General features: G+C 32.5%; 1 protein-coding gene across 3 annotated transcripts in view; it reads right to left on the bottom strand.

The window, feature by feature from the left end:
- The window catches only part of LOC112591174 (putative RNA exonuclease pqe-1), a 134944-nt gene that overhangs the window by 12155 nt on the left and 104494 nt on the right, over positions 1-18295 (bottom strand). For 2 of the 3 annotated variants that reach the window (XM_025334895.1, XM_025334896.1), the window contains 3 exons: positions 12280-13147; positions 11324-12161; positions 462-1484 (listed from right to left, as the gene is read on the bottom strand). In XM_025334895.1, the coding sequence (XP_025190680.1) occupies positions 462-1484; positions 11324-12161; positions 12280-13130 (2712 nt within the window). In that variant the 5' untranslated portion in view covers positions 13131-13147. The remainder of the gene's footprint in view (positions 1-461; positions 1485-11323; positions 12162-12279; positions 13148-18295) is intronic. The other variant, XM_025334897.1, reaches the window with a different exon arrangement.

Raw genomic sequence — 18295 nt, 5'->3', positions numbered from 1 at the left:
TAAATTTATTTGGTCAAATAAATTAAAAATAAAATCAAATTTAATTCTAATGACATTTGTTTTTTGTGATAAGATTTAATCATAAGAAGATTAGGTATAATATATTTGTGCTACGCATAATTATGTAGAAGTATATAACGGCGTAAAATATATAATCAAATGTGTTATAAATCGTTGATTTAGAAAAAAATGTCGATATATCGTTTTCTTTTGTGGTGTATTTAGAATCTATACTATTAACCATACGACCTTTATGTAAGAACGTATCTGATTTGAATTAGTTTAGGTGGATTACATGTTATTTCAAATATATAATTAATTAGATTTTTGTGCTAGATCATGGATACCTCCGCAGTTAAAATGGGTACCCCCTACCTTTTGTTAATTATAATTATTTAATAAATAAATGGACGGGAATAATATTGAGATCATACCGAACACAATAAGTGACGAAAGCTTACCTGTTTCCTCTCGGCTTTGGTTCGGATCCTCGGAGCGTTGCAATATGCCCTGTCCATATAGTAGTCAACCTTTTTCGGGAACGGCGTGACGGCCGTGCGCTCGGCCATGTAATAGTCGGTTTTCTTAAGGGGCGTAGTTGACGGTTCCTTTCGGATGGGCGTCGAAAATACCATGGCCGGCGTGGACGGCGCCTCGGCAATCTGCGGCCGGCTATTCTGGTCGCGCGCCTCTATGTTCTGCTTGAGTATCTCCAACACTCTTTTGTCGGCCTGTGCGGGACCTTGCTGAGGCTGTTGCTGCTGCGACGGTGGTGGCGGCGGTGGCGGTTGAGCCGGCGGCTGCTGCTGATGTTGCTCCATCGCAGTCGACGGAATCGGAGGATGGTGCAGGTGCTGGTGCTGCAGGATCTGAGGATACTGGTGTAGCGGATGGGGATGATGTTTCTTGGACGAAGTGTACGAATTGAATTTCTGTTCGATCTGCCTGTCTATGGCCGCCCGCCAAGCTTCGTCTGCTGACGATAGCGAAGGCACCGTATTGTTGGTGTGGGGGTGGTGGTGTGGGCGCACTATCGGTGGCAGCGGAGTCGTTGGGGCGGCCGCCGCAGACGGTAACGGTTGCTGAGGCGACGACTGCACAACGACCACGGTCTGAGTCGATGGCGGCGGTGGTAGCGCCGTCGGTGGCGGAAGCGAGAGCGACATCTGACCAGCGAACTGATGATGGTGATGGTTATAGACAGTGGCCGCGTTGTTGTGCTGTTGGTGCTGCTGGCCACCGACGACAACGACTGAAGTCGGCGGGGGTGGCGCCGCAGCCGTCGCCGGTAGAGACCTGTTGAAGTCCGGTTTGAAATTCACTTTGGGTATGTCGTGCCCGAACGGATTTAACCGGTCGTCGGTTGAGTCGGCAGACCGACACACGGTTTTCACCGACAGGTCCAGCGGAGACTCGCGTTTCGTTGTTTCGAATCGCAGTTTGGCCGCGGCGCTCGTGCCGTTTTCTTGGCCCAATTTCACCGGCTACGAAAAAAAAAGCGAAGCGATATTAAAACAAAATATTTTACGTTACTAAAAATTACATTCCGTCGTTTTCTTATACTAGTACAGTACTATAATAATACACACTACAATTTGGAATTAAGTGCAATAGCCAGTATCAAGTGCAGTATTTAATAATAATAGTGACAAATGTATATTTTCTCATACGAATGCCCTACACAACAATACAGTATTTTTTAACAATAAAAAATGCAAGTTTTTTTTGTTTATTATAGCTCACTCTTTTTTTCGTTTTATTTCAGTAGGAACTTCAAATTTTTGTATTTTATAATTTTTTTTATGTTTTTTTTTTTTTTAAATTGTAAAAATACATATTTTTTATAGCATATTGTGTTTCATGACTTACAACAGATGATGCAAATCACATTATCTCTCATGATTAGCACTGGCAAAAGTTATATTTTTTCGCATTCATAGAATATGAGTTATATTGTTATTGAATACATTATAATATTAATTACGTATAATGAGATCCCATAAATGTGATAATTTAAGGAGGGCTAGTACCAAAAGGTAACAAAATGTAAGTCATATGTCTATCGATTCGTGTTATATATAGGTAGGTTCTACACGTGTATTATTATTTATTACAATGACTGCGGATGAATAATTTCATGTAAAATCAAAGTTCAAGAAAAGATTATTATAGCAAGCCGATAAGGAATACTAAGTTTTGATGTTAAATAAAAGCCATACAACGACTACACAAACATCTTTGACACAATTTAATATAATGAAGTGTGTTGGTTGGTTGATTGAATTTAACCGCGATACCGATGAGTTTTAACTTTTATTGCATGTAAAATTTAGAATCAATATCACAGCAGCGTAAAAAACAAACAAATTGAATGCGACACCACTCCCGAATAGGTACATGCATTAGTTTTGTAATAAATATCAAATATTATTTGTAGGTATAGGTAATTATTTTGTGTAAATTTAACAACGGGTTTGTCTCAAGGGAGAATAAGACTTTAAAAATCCGAGGGTCGTCAAAATATATGGTAAATTGTCGACTTCATATTTTTGTAAAAATTAAGAATGCAAATAAAAACCAACTACCAACACAGAAAACAGTAAGATATTTCTAGAATTTCTTATGAAAATGGATAACAAAAAAATCGACAACATACGAAATTATTAATTTCGTTATTTCTATTTAGCTATCCAAATGATAGTAAAACAAAAAATATACAATATACATAATGTTTATAGATTTGTACCATTATAAGATGGAGCCACACAGTGGTTTAAGTCGCAAAAATTAATACATTTTCAAATTGTAATAAAAGTCTTTAACATTTCCTTCGTTTAAAATATCTGTACAAATGGATTTCGATCCCGGTCACCTAGTTATACTACAGTAGGTATACAGCATTTCTATAGGAATTGATAATAATATATCTAAAAAAGATAGATTACATTCATTGTTTATTATCATAGTTAATGGACAATGATTATTAATAATAATTTGACCAGTTTATAAATAATATTATATACCATAAAATAGAACATAAGAGTGTACTATTGAAATAAAAAATAGTATTACTCATCGGTTAACTATAAAATTATAATATGGATTCAATAAACTATACGAATAAAAATACTAATAAACCTAATCAATCTGTAATAGTGGGAGGGACTGTGGAAATAAATGAGGTTGTATATCAATTTTATGACTGTGAAGCATAATCTAAAAGGGTATATTAATATTACATTATTTATATACAATAATTGATAATTTTAAGTGTAAAAAATATTTACTTCATTCGTGTATAGACGTATTAATTTCCCACATTGAAAATATACATTAGTAATTGATTATTATTATTATTATTATTATTATTGCGCAATCTTTGCAAGCCTTCTAGAAACCAAACGAAGAGGAAGTCATCGACGTTTGAACGTAGAAGTTAGTTTATCATCAATTAAAGGACAAAAAAATTGCACGTATTTTTGTATTTTAATAGTAGTAATGGTAGTGTCGTCGGCGGCGCCCAGTTAAATGATCAGAGCCTACGCCGTAATTGTGGAGTCTGCGTTTAGCACGTGGCGGGGATAAAAAATGTTTCTCGTTTCATCCAAGGTGAGACGTGTAAGAAAAAAATAAAAATAAAAATCCGATAGATAAACTTCGACCTAATCTAAAATTACGACATCAATTAATATTATTATACTATAGCTCATTCATTGTTTCCGCGCGCGATTGACCTTGTTCACTTAAAACGGTCATCAATCGGTTGTTGGCCAAAGCCCCATTCAGCAAACATAAAACAAATAGTAGCACAAATAATGGTACATTCAAAAATAGGATACAGTATTAAAATACTCTAATATCCTTATTTTAAAAAGAAAACATAACTGATTTCTCGTAGAAAAAAATATAAATACTAAACAAATCACGAAAGAAATTGTTTTTTTTAAAATTTCAAACATTTTAAATTTTTTGCGTCAGTGAATATATTAATACATAACAATGCAGACGTGTTAAAAAACTTATGATTGTTTTAAAAATATATACAGTGGCAAGATTTCTATATTATAAAATAATAATATGCTACTTTCGTTTGTAAATTTCACATTTGAACAGACAGGTAAAAAAATATAAGAACATTTTTATGAAAAATAACATTGAATCGTTAGGTTTAATTTTTAAACGTGACGATAATCGTTATATTGCAATTGTAAAGGTATACACGAATTTTTTACTCAGTGAAGTCCAGTAATCTTTTGATATTAAAATAAATAAAATATAAAAACAAACACCAGCGGTTCCAAGTTCTAACCTTTTTTTTTATATCCAAGTATTGCCAACCAATTTTAAACATTTTCACGTATCACTTGACATTACTTTATTTGGTAAAAAATAGCAACCCATGCGGCTTTTATTAAACGAACATAAAGAGTGGCTGCTACAATATATATGTATATATATACTATTACATAGTTTTTATTTACCTATTCGCAAATAAATCAATCGCGTATAAATCGAATACAAAAATGCAATAATACACACACAAATTTAATCATACAACAATGCCTACTATAATATACTGAGAATAAAAATGGGGTTGTATTTTTTACAAATGAATATCTGTCTAAAATATTTTCTTCTATCCGGTAATACAAGTATAATATGACAACTGAACTAAAACACAAAAATAATTTTTATTTTTGAATATAATTTCTCCCGGGGCCTGCTTATGTTGCAGTAACAAATCAAAATTCGATATAACCAATCCATCCATCATTGACGGTACCTATGTACTATACTAATATTCTATCACCGCGTTCCGTGTAAATCGTGTATGCTTAACAATGTTAACACATTATGACGTTACCACAATATATGAAGTTGTTGAAAGTATTAAACCACTTCGACATGTGGTTATTAGGTGGTTATATTAATGACTAGTGAAATCGTTTTACCTAAACAATATTATAAATGTAATGAAAAACGAGTAAATTCTAAACACGGTGATAGTGTTATGATTCCAGAGAGTAACCACGAAATATGAATTATTCTGTGGAGTAACTTCTAACCAGCCTTTTAAGGGTATATAATATTGTTTTATACCCTAATTGTAACGGCATCACTAATTACCGTATATACACAACAATAATATAACGAACATTGATTGGAATAAATAATAAAAATTATATTATATAATAAAAGCTAAATTATACTAAACAATTAACATTACGTAAAACAAATAGGTAAAATGTAATTTTAATTATTATGGTTATAATAAATATTTTTACGAATATAATACTAAACAAAATATCATAAATTCAAATATGATTATTATAATATGCACACGAAAAAAAGTTATCAAACAAACAAAAGAGGCGCATTATTGAATATTTCGGAATTATTATATCCTTGGCGAGAAATAAGAGGTATTCGTTTTTTACAACGAACGTTTCCGATGCGCACACATAACAATAATAATAAGACGCGTGTACGATGGCTACTACACGATGAGCGGAGTGTCGTTATATGAATGGTAATCGTTATTTTATTAAACAACATTTCCGAGAGCCAAGAATACGAATATTATGTTTATTACAATAAATACCCGACGACAAGCACACATACGTGAATTGCACGTATACTTATTTAGCGTAATTTACAAACACGTGCAACTAAACCTGGATAATCGTTAACTTTCTTCTTTAGACCACCGTCGCAATTTTATTTAAAACATCGCTGAAAAAAAATTTACGAAACAAAGTAATAGGAGAATCGGCTTACTAATGTCATTTTCGATTCGCCTATACTTCACTTTTTTTTCGTCTGAATGTACGTATATGAACAGCATAGTTGCGCGAGATTCCTAACCACAATTGCTGTCACTATATATAAAAATTATGTGTAAGAAACATTTTTCAGTACGTTAAAAACGGGCACGTGGGTTCAATGAAGTCTTTTGATCTCGAATATTATTTTGTAATATTTAATTACAAATAGAAACCCTTCTCCATCCAGCACCAAATCATTGTACTACAATATTCTAATTATTTTTAAATTAAACTCTGCAACACTTTACACGCGGGAAATGTGTACATTTTAATTGAGGAATAAAGATCTCCAGCGGGTCGTGGCATAACTTCAGAAAAAATCCAGCGAAAAATAATTATATTATTAGTGATAAGAAAGTAAAATCTAGTAAAAGATTATCATTAGTACTGTATTAAGAGAGGGTCAAAAGGGGTAGTTGCCACGTTCGACAAACAAAACCTAAGTTTTGTAGTTTCTAATTTATAATTAATTTTGGTTAGACATTAGACCTATCATTAATTAACAAAAACACATATGCACAATACATATTTTATCAGCAATGAAAATGCCACGGTAGCTGTAGCGGCATTATATGTATCAGCAGTAGCGGAAATAATATTATGTATAACGTTAAATAGTAATTTTACTGGCCATAAAGATTTATTTTAAAGACAATAATGACTAATAATTTCTATTAACATATACGGTAGTCATAGGTATATTGTTGGTTCTATTCGATTTTAATAAAATAAGAAATTTTATAATCACGATGTGTAATATAAAACAAACGAGCTCTGAAATAACCCCACAGCAGACGCATGAGATAAGCGTATATACTATATACAGTATACACGTAATAAGTATTAACTAGTAACTTAAATTATATCTCTGAAAAAAATCAAAATTATTTAAATATTTTACGTAACCTAAATTCAGTCAATTAACTTTTTATTACACACTCTGTCGACCATTATCGACTAATCTCAATGGCGTCATCATATGCCATTTAATATTACTAAATCAAAAGTAAAAATTGACAAACGACGAACATTCATAATATAATAAATGAAAACCGTATGATGACACACAATAATCGAGTAAAATTCGTAAAGGCTCTAAATACGTGGAAAACATGGCGAGAAAATACGTCAGCTACACACTGATGTTTGTTTCATAATATTAAAGATATAAAAATAAATAATCACATAGCCACGTATATTGGCCCCGATTTACATCCGTTGGAATTTGATATTTTCGTAAACGATATACCGATATATTACTATCGGAAAACCGGATATCACAGACTAGCGTCACGTGTCGTCTTCTCGACGACCGGACAGAAGAAATAGCGGACACACCACGATGAGAATCGGTAATAGTGTTACGTGAAAATAATAAATTTCACTGGGTAAAAATGAAGTGCGCGCGTCGTATTTTATAGTTAATATCATACATATTGCAGAGTGATTCACCAAGCATGTTTACTCTCTTTTTATTTTCAATATTGTAGTTATTTAAAATCTTGACATTTTTTTATAATATACTAACAGTATATTATAGGAACATAAATTTGTTTTTTAAACTTCAACCCCTTTTTCAATTATAATTTATTTAGCAGGTAATTTTTTTTTAAATTGTTGAAGTATCAAAAACACAAAATCAACTATTATTTATAATTTATATAGTAGTTTATGATTTATGTAACTTTGTATAAAAAAAATAATAGGTCCATAATAAAGGATTTGAAAAATATGAGACCAAAAGTGGTAATTTAAGAATATTTGTAATTAATCCATCAATATTTATAATTCATAAGAATTATTGAAGTATATTAATATACTTTATATAAAAAAAATCAGATACAATATTACATCAAATGTAGTTTAGTAAAAAAAAATTTCAGAGCTATTGTTCTTATTAAATAATTTGAAAATCACTCGTTATTTATTTAACTAAGATACATTGAATTTTTTTAAAAGAATATCTGCTAAATAAATTACAAAAATAAAAAGGTTTCTATTTGAAAAGCATTACCACAGGATCATCCTTAAGTGGTATAAAAAATCTAAAATATTCAAAAATGAATATTTTTCAAGTTTATTTAAAATTACAAAAATTCAAATTTTTGAATAATACCATTAAAGAAAAAAGGGATGAGCATCCTTAATGAATCACCCTGTATATTCACACACGCAACAAACGACGACGGTAACGAGTGAGCAACGGTGCAAAACGTGAACGGAATAATAATAACATTGGCATAGATGGCGATCGGCGTTGCGGCACAGAACTTGAACGAATGCGTAATAAATGAGTATACCCCGTCGTGGGCGTCGTTCCATCAAAAAAAGCATAATATAGTTTCATAGAGTGGTTTTATATTTTTCAAACGCATGAAAACTGATAAAAAAAGAAATTTTAAATTTACAAAATATTATTATTTGAATTTCTAAGGAATGATGGTGACTTTGTTCGGTGTTATTTTTTTTTATCTCAAATCGTTGAGACAATAATTATTTATCAACAGTGTGTCGTAAGTCCGACTGCAATTTCAATTTTCACTCCTCTATCAACAAACAGAAACTTTCGAACTAAGAGTAATGTTTACGCGCGCGATTTAATAGATTTGTCTATTCTTCCATCTGCAGAACGATTGTATTATTTACCACAAAACAATAAAATTGAAACGATTCAATTAAAATCGTAAAAATATAAAAAAACAAATCATTCAATAGTTTTCAATGAGACTCCGCACCTAAATTAAGGCATAAATTAAAATATTATATTATTATTGATCGATGCGAGCAAACGAACGTACAAAACGCAAACCGTCATATGAAAGGAAAACAGAAATATTCCGGCCAAAACGAAAGCAACGGTTCGACCGGCCGAGATGTGAATAGTGGATATGGGGTGGGAGAGAAAACGAAGAGGGGGACAACGACAACATTGACTTTGACTTCACAACGAATAAATAAATAATCAACAATCGAGGTCGCGAGTGCCTACTATATAATAATATGCAGTGTATACGACGCCCGTTTGTCCATATTCCATTTAGACAGAAATATTACGTATAATACCATTAATACCTATAAATATGTACATATACGAAAACTACAACAATAGTATGCGGAGGAACGAGCACCACGCGCACTGCCAGGAAAATCGACTGGATTTTATAACAATTATATAAGTATTATTTCAGAATTACGGATAGACTAAAAACATATATTATATTATCGTTTGAAGCGGATACGAATCGTATTATTTTTATACTATCCAGACAACGAAAACTATCCCACAAAAATCCCATGGTTCCAAAGTTAGGTGTTCACGCTTTCACAGTTATTCAGTGCAAATAATTAGAAAAAAATAAAATATAATTTTTAATTATCATTTTAAATGTTTAAATTTAAATATAAGAATTTTTTTCAATACAAATATAATAATAAGTAACAATTATTAGCTGTGAAAAATAAAAATCAGATTTAAGAAAAATGTCTCGAGAAATCTCATTTTTACTTTGATTTTGCTGTAAAATATCCAAAATTATTTAGAATATTGCGTTAAATAATTTAATTCGAGAAAATGATCATAATGCATCGAGAACACTTAGAAATGTGAAAAGTATGTCGCAATATTAATTTAAATATCTTCAATATTTTATGCAAAAAAATACAGCAAATAAATGTTTCTATAAATCATCTAGGTAAAATAATTAATTCTAAAATTGTGTTTAATGACAAATCGCAATGGGATACGCGTAGGCAAAATTTATTATTCTCATGAATCAATGCAATAATGATTTTATTATAAGAACAAAGTTTAAATTTCACGTGTAAAAATCTCACAAATATGCATCATTTTAGTTAATTGTTGTTATATGTAGTCGCAATGTACTTACAGACGAATAGATACGTGTTTGTGTTTAGTGTGGGTCGCGACGCATGTGCAGGCAGTCGGCGGATACGGATCGAAGAAAACACGTTGAGCACGGTAGACGGACAGATCAAGAATGGGAAATTGAAATCATAGAAACAAAGTTCGGACCGAAATATAAAACGATAAACAAACAACAAAGACAACGATAATAACGACAGGTGGTCTCCTCGGTGATCTAAATAAAGATTCGTTTTTTCCTTAAGCTGGGTCTAACCGGTACCGCCACCTCCCCATCCCGTTAATGTAGAAGGTAAAACGTAGGCATGATAATTACCGAGCTATTTCTAACAAAATAAATACTGAATTATAAAGGTAGATAAATTGCGGAAAAACACGTTTTAAAAATTAGAAATTATACTGTAGTTATATTTTAGCGAGAAAATATCGAGTACCGAGATATAAAAGTATAATACGTACAAATCAATCAAATAAAAAAAATTAGTAAACACGTGTTTATATTCTATAATAATGTCTTATTCAAAATTATAAATAATATAATATTTAACGAAGTGATAAAAAATTAAAATAATAACGATGGAACCTAGATATCTTTGTGATTGTTCCGAGTTTCGACTGTTCCAACACATGAATAAATTAATCGTAATAATAAAAAATTGTTGAAATAATCTAACCGAGAGAAATACAATCGTCACGTTGTTCAATAATTTAATAATGATGAAGTCAATATCCACCAATCGTAAAATTGAATACAAAATATGTGTTAACGACCTTTGAACATAATTGAGCGAAGTCGTCATGTGACGATGTGGGAAAAAAATGCATAAAAACCATGTGAAAGGGCGTCGACCAATATGATGAGTATTTTCGTCTGAAAACAAAAGGCGGTAGTGTCAGCAGGCGAGGGTCCTACGTGGAAAAACGATTATTTGGTCGACGGAAATTATTCGCGTTCGTTGTGCGAAAACATTCAATTAATAATAATTGTTTTGGTTTCCAATTACACCCGTTTGCGCACAGTCATCGACGACATTGCCACCGTGTAAGCGCACGCGCAGTTTTCGATATTTCACAGCAGCCGCTCCGCTTGTATGTGTGTACACTGTACAGACATGTCGGCACGCAGCTAGTGATTTACGCGTGTACTAAAAACACGTAAAATGACTCTAAAACCATACATTACGACCGATATTGATAACCATTGACCACAATGGTAAATAAAGGTGTAGGTTAAAGATTAAACAAAATGTAATTTCCGTTTGGGTTTGTATTATAGGACGTAGAACTTTTGAATATTGCATAAAGGTTTACGGGATAGTTTGAAATAAATGCCGAAAAAGACTGAAGTGCATAATATGACATTAAGACTCTACCAACGGTTTTTGGATTTTTGCTGTTGAATGTAAACTTTTTATAAACCTACAAAATAATAAATATCGAATATTATACTTTATTGCGACTTTGAGTAGAACTAATTTTAAAATCAACTCATTGTTTTTTTTTCGAGTGTTACGCGTAAAAAACATTGCGAAAATCACTCAAATTTGAATCTATATATATTATTATGGTATATATTAATATTATATCGTATGATGTGTGCGTTTGCACCACTAACCTGTTGTAATTGGCCGGCAGCAGTGGCCGGTCGAGCGGGCTGTGTGAGCTTTTGCAAGTTGAGCGGATAATGTTGCGACTGTTGCTGTTGTCTGGACAATGAATGGTGTTGATGGTGCTGAGTAACCACGGTTGTCGGAAGCGACGACGAAGTTGAAGGCAATATCGGCGACGGCCGGTGGTGATGGTGATGGTAACCGTTGATGACCGCCGCTGCTGAGGACGACGATGACTGTTGCAGGAACGCGGGTGGCGCCCGGCCGTCAAACGCGGTCCAGCGGTGGTCCATGCTGGATACGATAATGGCGGGGGAGGACTGCGACGACGGGGGCAGTGGTTGTGGTGCAACGGCGAATGGCCTGTGATACGACGACGTAGACGACGACTGACCACTGCCGCTGCTGCCGTTGCTACTACTGCCGTTGCTGTTGTTGTTACCGCCGCCTTCGAACGCTTTTATTTGGAACGGTCTGGAATCCAAGTACGACGGCTGCACCGAGGCCGGTCGTTTGTGATGGCGATGATGATTGTCGTCAGACGACGACGATGATCTATGAGGAAGGTTGTTGTTAAGCTGATGTTGTTGTTGCTGTTGCTGCTGATGATACCGTAATGGTTCTGGTTTCTGCACGATCACCCGGTTAACGTCGTGCTGTACCGCCGTTGTTGACGATGATGACGAAGACGGTTGCTTAGCCTGAGCTATGGGCACCGCTCTGACGCCGCTGCGGGGCTGCTCGAGTTTCGGATCATACCTGATGGCCAGGTGTGAGGATTGCAGTCCAGTCCCGCTGGTCGCAGGCACTTCGGACTTTGGCTTCTCCAACGGTTGAAACCTACTAAATAAATACGTTTTCGTTAAAAACCATAGTTATATAGACGATATATTTAATATGTGTAAACTAACTGAACCACAGTCTATTTCACTAGTATAATAATATATTTATAAACACTCACTTGGGCGGTGGCGGCGGTGTCTGAATGGGCTTAAACCGCAAGTAATCCCTGTCGATGGCCTGTTGTTGCAGGCCACTGTGCGATGTTCTGTTGTAGTAGTGTGAAGAATGCGGCGAAGGCGGCGGTGTCTCGGGCACCGACGGCTGCTGTTCTTTGGGCGCGGTAAACGGCGACTGGGGCTGCGGCGCGCCGGGCGTCGGTTTGGGCACTACCGCGTACGGCGACTGCGGTGGTTTCGGTGGCGAATACTGTTTGTCCGTGGCCGCAGCAGGCGGCGATGATCGAGCGATCGACATCGGCTTAAATTGAGACGGAGGCGGCTGCTGTTGTTTGACAGTCAGTGGCGGCGGCGGTAGTGGTTGCAACGTATACGGCGACTTGTACGGTGACGGAGGCGAAGACGACGACGCAGAGAGCGGCAGCTGATGGAGCTGCTGCTGATGTTGTTGTTGTTGTTGGTGATATTGAAGCGTCGACGGCGGCTGAAAATGGTGGTGTTGGAATGCCGCAGGCTTGGGGTCGACGGCGGTGCGCGGGTAGTGGCCCGGCGACGAGTACGGTTGAAAATTGTACCGCAAATGTGGGTGGTGATAGCCCGCGAACCGATCGGTAGCCGCCGCCGACGATGGTTCTGACGATGATGACGATGACGACGACGATGAGTTCATCGACGACCGGCCACCGCCACCACCGTTGTGGTGCAGATGGTGCGACGGAGGCAAAGGCGGCGGGAAGTGCAATTGGGCGGCCGCCGCCGCTGCTGCTGCTGCTGCGGTGGAAGCCGCATCCGTAGGGATTCCTTGGAAGTATTTCCTAGTGTTTTCCAGCATGTTGCTAAATCCCGAGTCCATAATATTACTACTTCAGCCTATAACAGAGATAACTGTCCGTTAATAATGATTTGATAATGTATCTCCAAAATCGAAAAAGGATTGTGATAATGTTATATTGTTCGCATATTGTTTTTACATAATATAGTGCAGTAACACTTAAATGTATATATAAGTAGCATTTTTTGCGCTATGAACGGTTCAAAATTCACACAAATGTTCTTAATTCTATATAAAATGGCCAATTCCAAATTTATTTAGCCGTTTTCAAATATTATCCAAAACTGGCGATTTTGAAAAAAAATGTTGATCATTAATATTATCAACAGACGACCATTACAATATTTTTTTTAAATCGTTATGAAGTAATTTAATGTTTATATTGTTGTTAATTGTTGGTTATTATCAAGTTGTGATTCTACAATTTTATTTTGGTATTATACCATTATATTGAATCGCAAGTACATAGAAACTTCACAAATTTTAATTCGATATAAATAAAAAGTATATAATATTAAATATACTGTCCTAGAAAATAGAAATACTGGTCCCTCTTCTAGAACTGCAAAGAAATAACGCTCAAGGGATAGTATGCTGAATGTTACACAACGACGGTATCGAACATGGGATATTTCGTACGGAGGTATTATACTACAAGTTAAACCTACCTGCAGCCTATTGCGTGCACGCGACGTATTTATAGAACATAAAAATACATAATACGTGCGTTGTACAATGGAAACTCGTATCGCGAGCTAGTGTAGAAATAACTATGGTATACCATACTCTCAGATTACTACTCATATATATATATATATATAAATATAAATATATTTATTTATTATAAATTATTATTGTAAGCAACAAAAGATAATGGGAGAGGGGAAAAATGTGGCTCTAGGTCAACCCGTCAAACGAACAATGGACGAGCAAATCTTTTATGTTCGATTCCAGTGCTCTATAGCTGTATCAGAGCATCATATCGGACTTGTTCAAACGATCACGAGGTATTTAACTGATAGCGGTAAGGTTAATAATTTATATTATAAAAATTCGAGTAAATGCACTTGTAAAAATGTATTATTAACATATTTATTAATACATGATGTAACGTTTAACTGCAAAATAGCTAACAGATTATTAATTAACCAAAAAATTATTAGTTATTGTACTATTTTATTTAACAATAATTTTATTCTCATCTATTAAATAATAAAAAAAAAAATATAATATTTAAAAGAAAAAAAGTTATTTATTACTAAACGTTATTTTATTACAAATATCAACTATTTCTATTACTCTGTAAGTGTTAATATAGTAAATATACAATCACACCACAGCATGAATTTTGCAGTTGAGTAAATATGTAATACTTTTATTTGATCTATATGGTATATCATATATTTTTATTTTATTTTTTTTTATATTAAAAAAATAACCATTTTGCAACAGAACAGCAAGAATTTCAACTTATTTACAAAACCAAATTTATTAAAATATGTAACTGATGTTTTATTTATGAAATAGGAATTAAAAATATTATAATCAAAAAATGTACATAGTCATGTGTCAGACGTATGAAATGTTACTATATAATGAAATTAATTTTTGATAACTATGCGTATCAATATAGTTTTTTAAACTGTTGTTTTTAAAATATAGAATGTCATATTGAATTTATAGTTTAAAAATTACGGTTTATAGACCAATTTTGTAATTGAAATTTTTAAGTATAATGTGTTTCCACCCATTGAAGATATCAAATAAAACTTTGATAAGCAATTAATATAAAATATAAATATCACTCTTGCATTTAGTGCATATTCTAGAATATATTTTTATTTACGAGACATTTTGATAATTTTAGTTAACAATTATGTGTGATAGGTTATATCAGGTAGTATTTTAAACAAATCAGATAAATTATAACTTAAAAGTTTAAAACAAATACACACTTTTCAACAAATATTATATTATGTTATTTAATAGTTTTTGTATGAATACAAAATTATTTTTAATCAGTTATTACTTATTATTAATTAATAGCTTGTTACATATAAGTTATTAAAAATAAAAGTAAAATAAATGTTTATAAAAGTACTTGTAACATAAAATAAACAACTAATGAAAACAAAAAAAATTGATTATATCGAAATAGATCAAATAATATAATATATATATATATATATATATATACCAAAGAAGATAAGATTAACTGATACAAATTATAGCTGAAACTAAAATATCTAAGACTTTAGACTTGACATTTTCATAATACCTTTGTACAATCTTTCAAAATTTTAAAGAGCTTCTCACCCGGGAATTTATTGTTTTACGAAAATTAATACTATGTTTTTGTTTATATAAGGTTGCTATTGATTACAGAAAATAAAATAGTTACTATAATTAAATGTAAATATAGACCTGTATTTAATATTTCTTCTAAAACAATCCAATATTTAAATTAATCAAGTTGGCAATTTATCACGTAATACCGGAGATCGATCTACATAAAAAAATGTGTACCTATATATATCATTACGACAATTTGTGTTTATCATGTTATAAATATTATATTATTCTGTTAAATTATAACAGAATACTGTTATACTATACGTATAAAATGAAAAACAACAGTATTTCGTGATTATTAATTATGAATTGTAATTAATGTATTCGGATTAGGTTGGATTAAATATAATATAATAACTCAAACTATTAAATACATATAATACTGACCAATTGCAGAATGATTTGTGGTGAAATGACAAGAGATAAAATACTATTATTATAGTATTGTATAATATAATATTCATAATAATGTCAAGAAAACGAGAAAAATAAATTGTACTTTATAAAAAAGTTTTACGTACAATATGGTAATAATTATAGGCATGTAACGCCATGGCCTTGTGATATTCACCGCCATTAACACGAGGACGACTAAGACTGCATTTTTTTTGTTCCATCACCTATATAGATTGAACTATTCGGATACTACGGGATTCGATTATGCGAACAAACTTCAAACACAAACTGATATATATACAAAATTCAAATTCCGAGTTTATAATATAATATGAAAACACAATTTATATACGTCTCCGATTGCGGCCCGTTGTTGTTTTAAGAAAAGTTCTAATTTGTTTCTGTCTTTCTATCAGTCTACTCTCATAAAAATTGTACTTAACTGACTAGTTGAATGAAGAACAAGGTCGTATATTGAACTAACACTTTCGCGAGCATATACGAAAAAATATTAACGCGAAAGTATATATATAAAAAAAATAGGTTACAGGCATGTAGAAAAAAAAATTGATATCGATAGTTGTTTTAAGTGAAAAATAAAAACAATTTTATTATTTTATAACAATTATTTAATCTTAAAGATATACATATAATATAGCTCATTGACATTATAAGTACGAATGAGAGATTATAATGATCTCGCGAAAGACGAACATCAAAAACAGACTAATATTATCGTACATTTTATAGGTTAGGGTTAGTATGGGCTATTATAATATTAAAATATAGGTTTCATTATGATATGAAAAATAATTGTTTGACGAGTCTGTCATAACGACAACAATAATTCCGGAGTGTTTATGGTAATTCATATGATAGGGAAAATTGTGTTATTTTTTTAGTTTCTTTCCCCTCCTCCTATACTATTAGACATATTTTTCGTTTTATTTTATTTATATCATTCAAACAAATCGGTTTTTTACACACTCACACACATATGCGATTATTACGTCCGTAGACGTGAAGAGACACGAGGTAGAGGGACAATGTATAACGGAGCGTTGACGTTGTTTTTTGCTGCAATTTCAGTACGCTCCGATAGCGTGAAAAAAAATGAAACGTCAATATTTTTTTTCCGCCAGTTTGCATATAAATTATCGTTGTAACACCGGCTTTTGGAGAGAGAGAAATACAGAGAGTGAAGAGACCCCGATAACGAGGTTTTTACAATATTTACCGTCGAAATTTGGAATATTGCGAACGACCACAACACTGCCAGTGTATCTCTCATTTAGGAATTTAGACATTTGAGACTACATTATTATGAAAAATGAAGTTATATTATGTATAATGTTACTTTATACCTTACTTCCTTCCAACTAACCACCATACTCAACGTTTACATTTTTCAACACGAAAAATTATTGAGTATATTATAATACTACAATTATTTTCTGAAATTATTATTAAGTAAAAATAATTTTAATTGTTTAAAATATTTTAAAAATTTTAAAAATAAACATACACAATTTTTTAATTTATATTGTAATTTTTTATGTAAGATAAATATTAAATTCTTATTTTTTAGCTGATAAGATGATAAGACGAAAATGATGTAAGTCATCACATATAATTATATTATCAAAATTATTTTGAATTTATGTGTTCATGTGGACAATAAAAATATATTAAGTTATCTATGTCTACTTTTAATTAATTTCCAAACAAACTTTTATCAATATTGTATTAATGTAATAATTGCAGTGCGATATGCACGAAAAAATTCTGCAAATGGTCTTTACTTCAGAGAAAATGCATTTATGTTTGTACACAATGTAGACGTAACGGAAAGGTATTAATTAAGTAAGCTATTAAATTAATTCATGTATACAATGATTATCATTTAAAGGGTATAGGTAGTAGGTTTAAAAGTGAATAAAATAAAACAGATAACGTATTTTTTTTTTATAATCGTCGTAAATAATATTAAAAACCAATAAAAAGATTAGACCCTTCTCTTTTTTAAACCCCCCTCCGATAACCTTGTATTCAACGATAAATAAATAATAATAATATTATACGTTTTACATTATTTTAAATATTTAAATATTTATATTAATTATTATATGTCACATGTCGATCAGTGGTATCACCTATACAAGCGCACACGTATATGCCAAATTAAATGGCGATACGTCATAATATGTAATCACTATTGTATTATGAAGGTATAAGTATAAAAGTATACACGTACATATATATATATATATACGGATGAACGACAACTTCCGGCAAACGTATTTACTGCACGTTATGGCAGCGACCCACTTCTCCGTTTAGCGTTTCAAACAACTTCCGGCGGCGTCGAACGCGCGCGATTTGAAAAAAATCATCGCTATTATCGTGGTGCAGTTGGCAGCAAAGAAAAAACGATCGAT

The sequence above is a fragment of the Melanaphis sacchari genome, unplaced genomic scaffold, assembly GCF_002803265.2.
Source record: "Melanaphis sacchari strain LSU unplaced genomic scaffold, SCAv2.0 Contig12_pilon_pilon, whole genome shotgun sequence".
Taxonomy (NCBI): Eukaryota; Metazoa; Arthropoda; class Insecta; order Hemiptera; family Aphididae; genus Melanaphis; species Melanaphis sacchari.
This window is presented reverse-complemented; position numbering and strand designations above follow the sequence as displayed.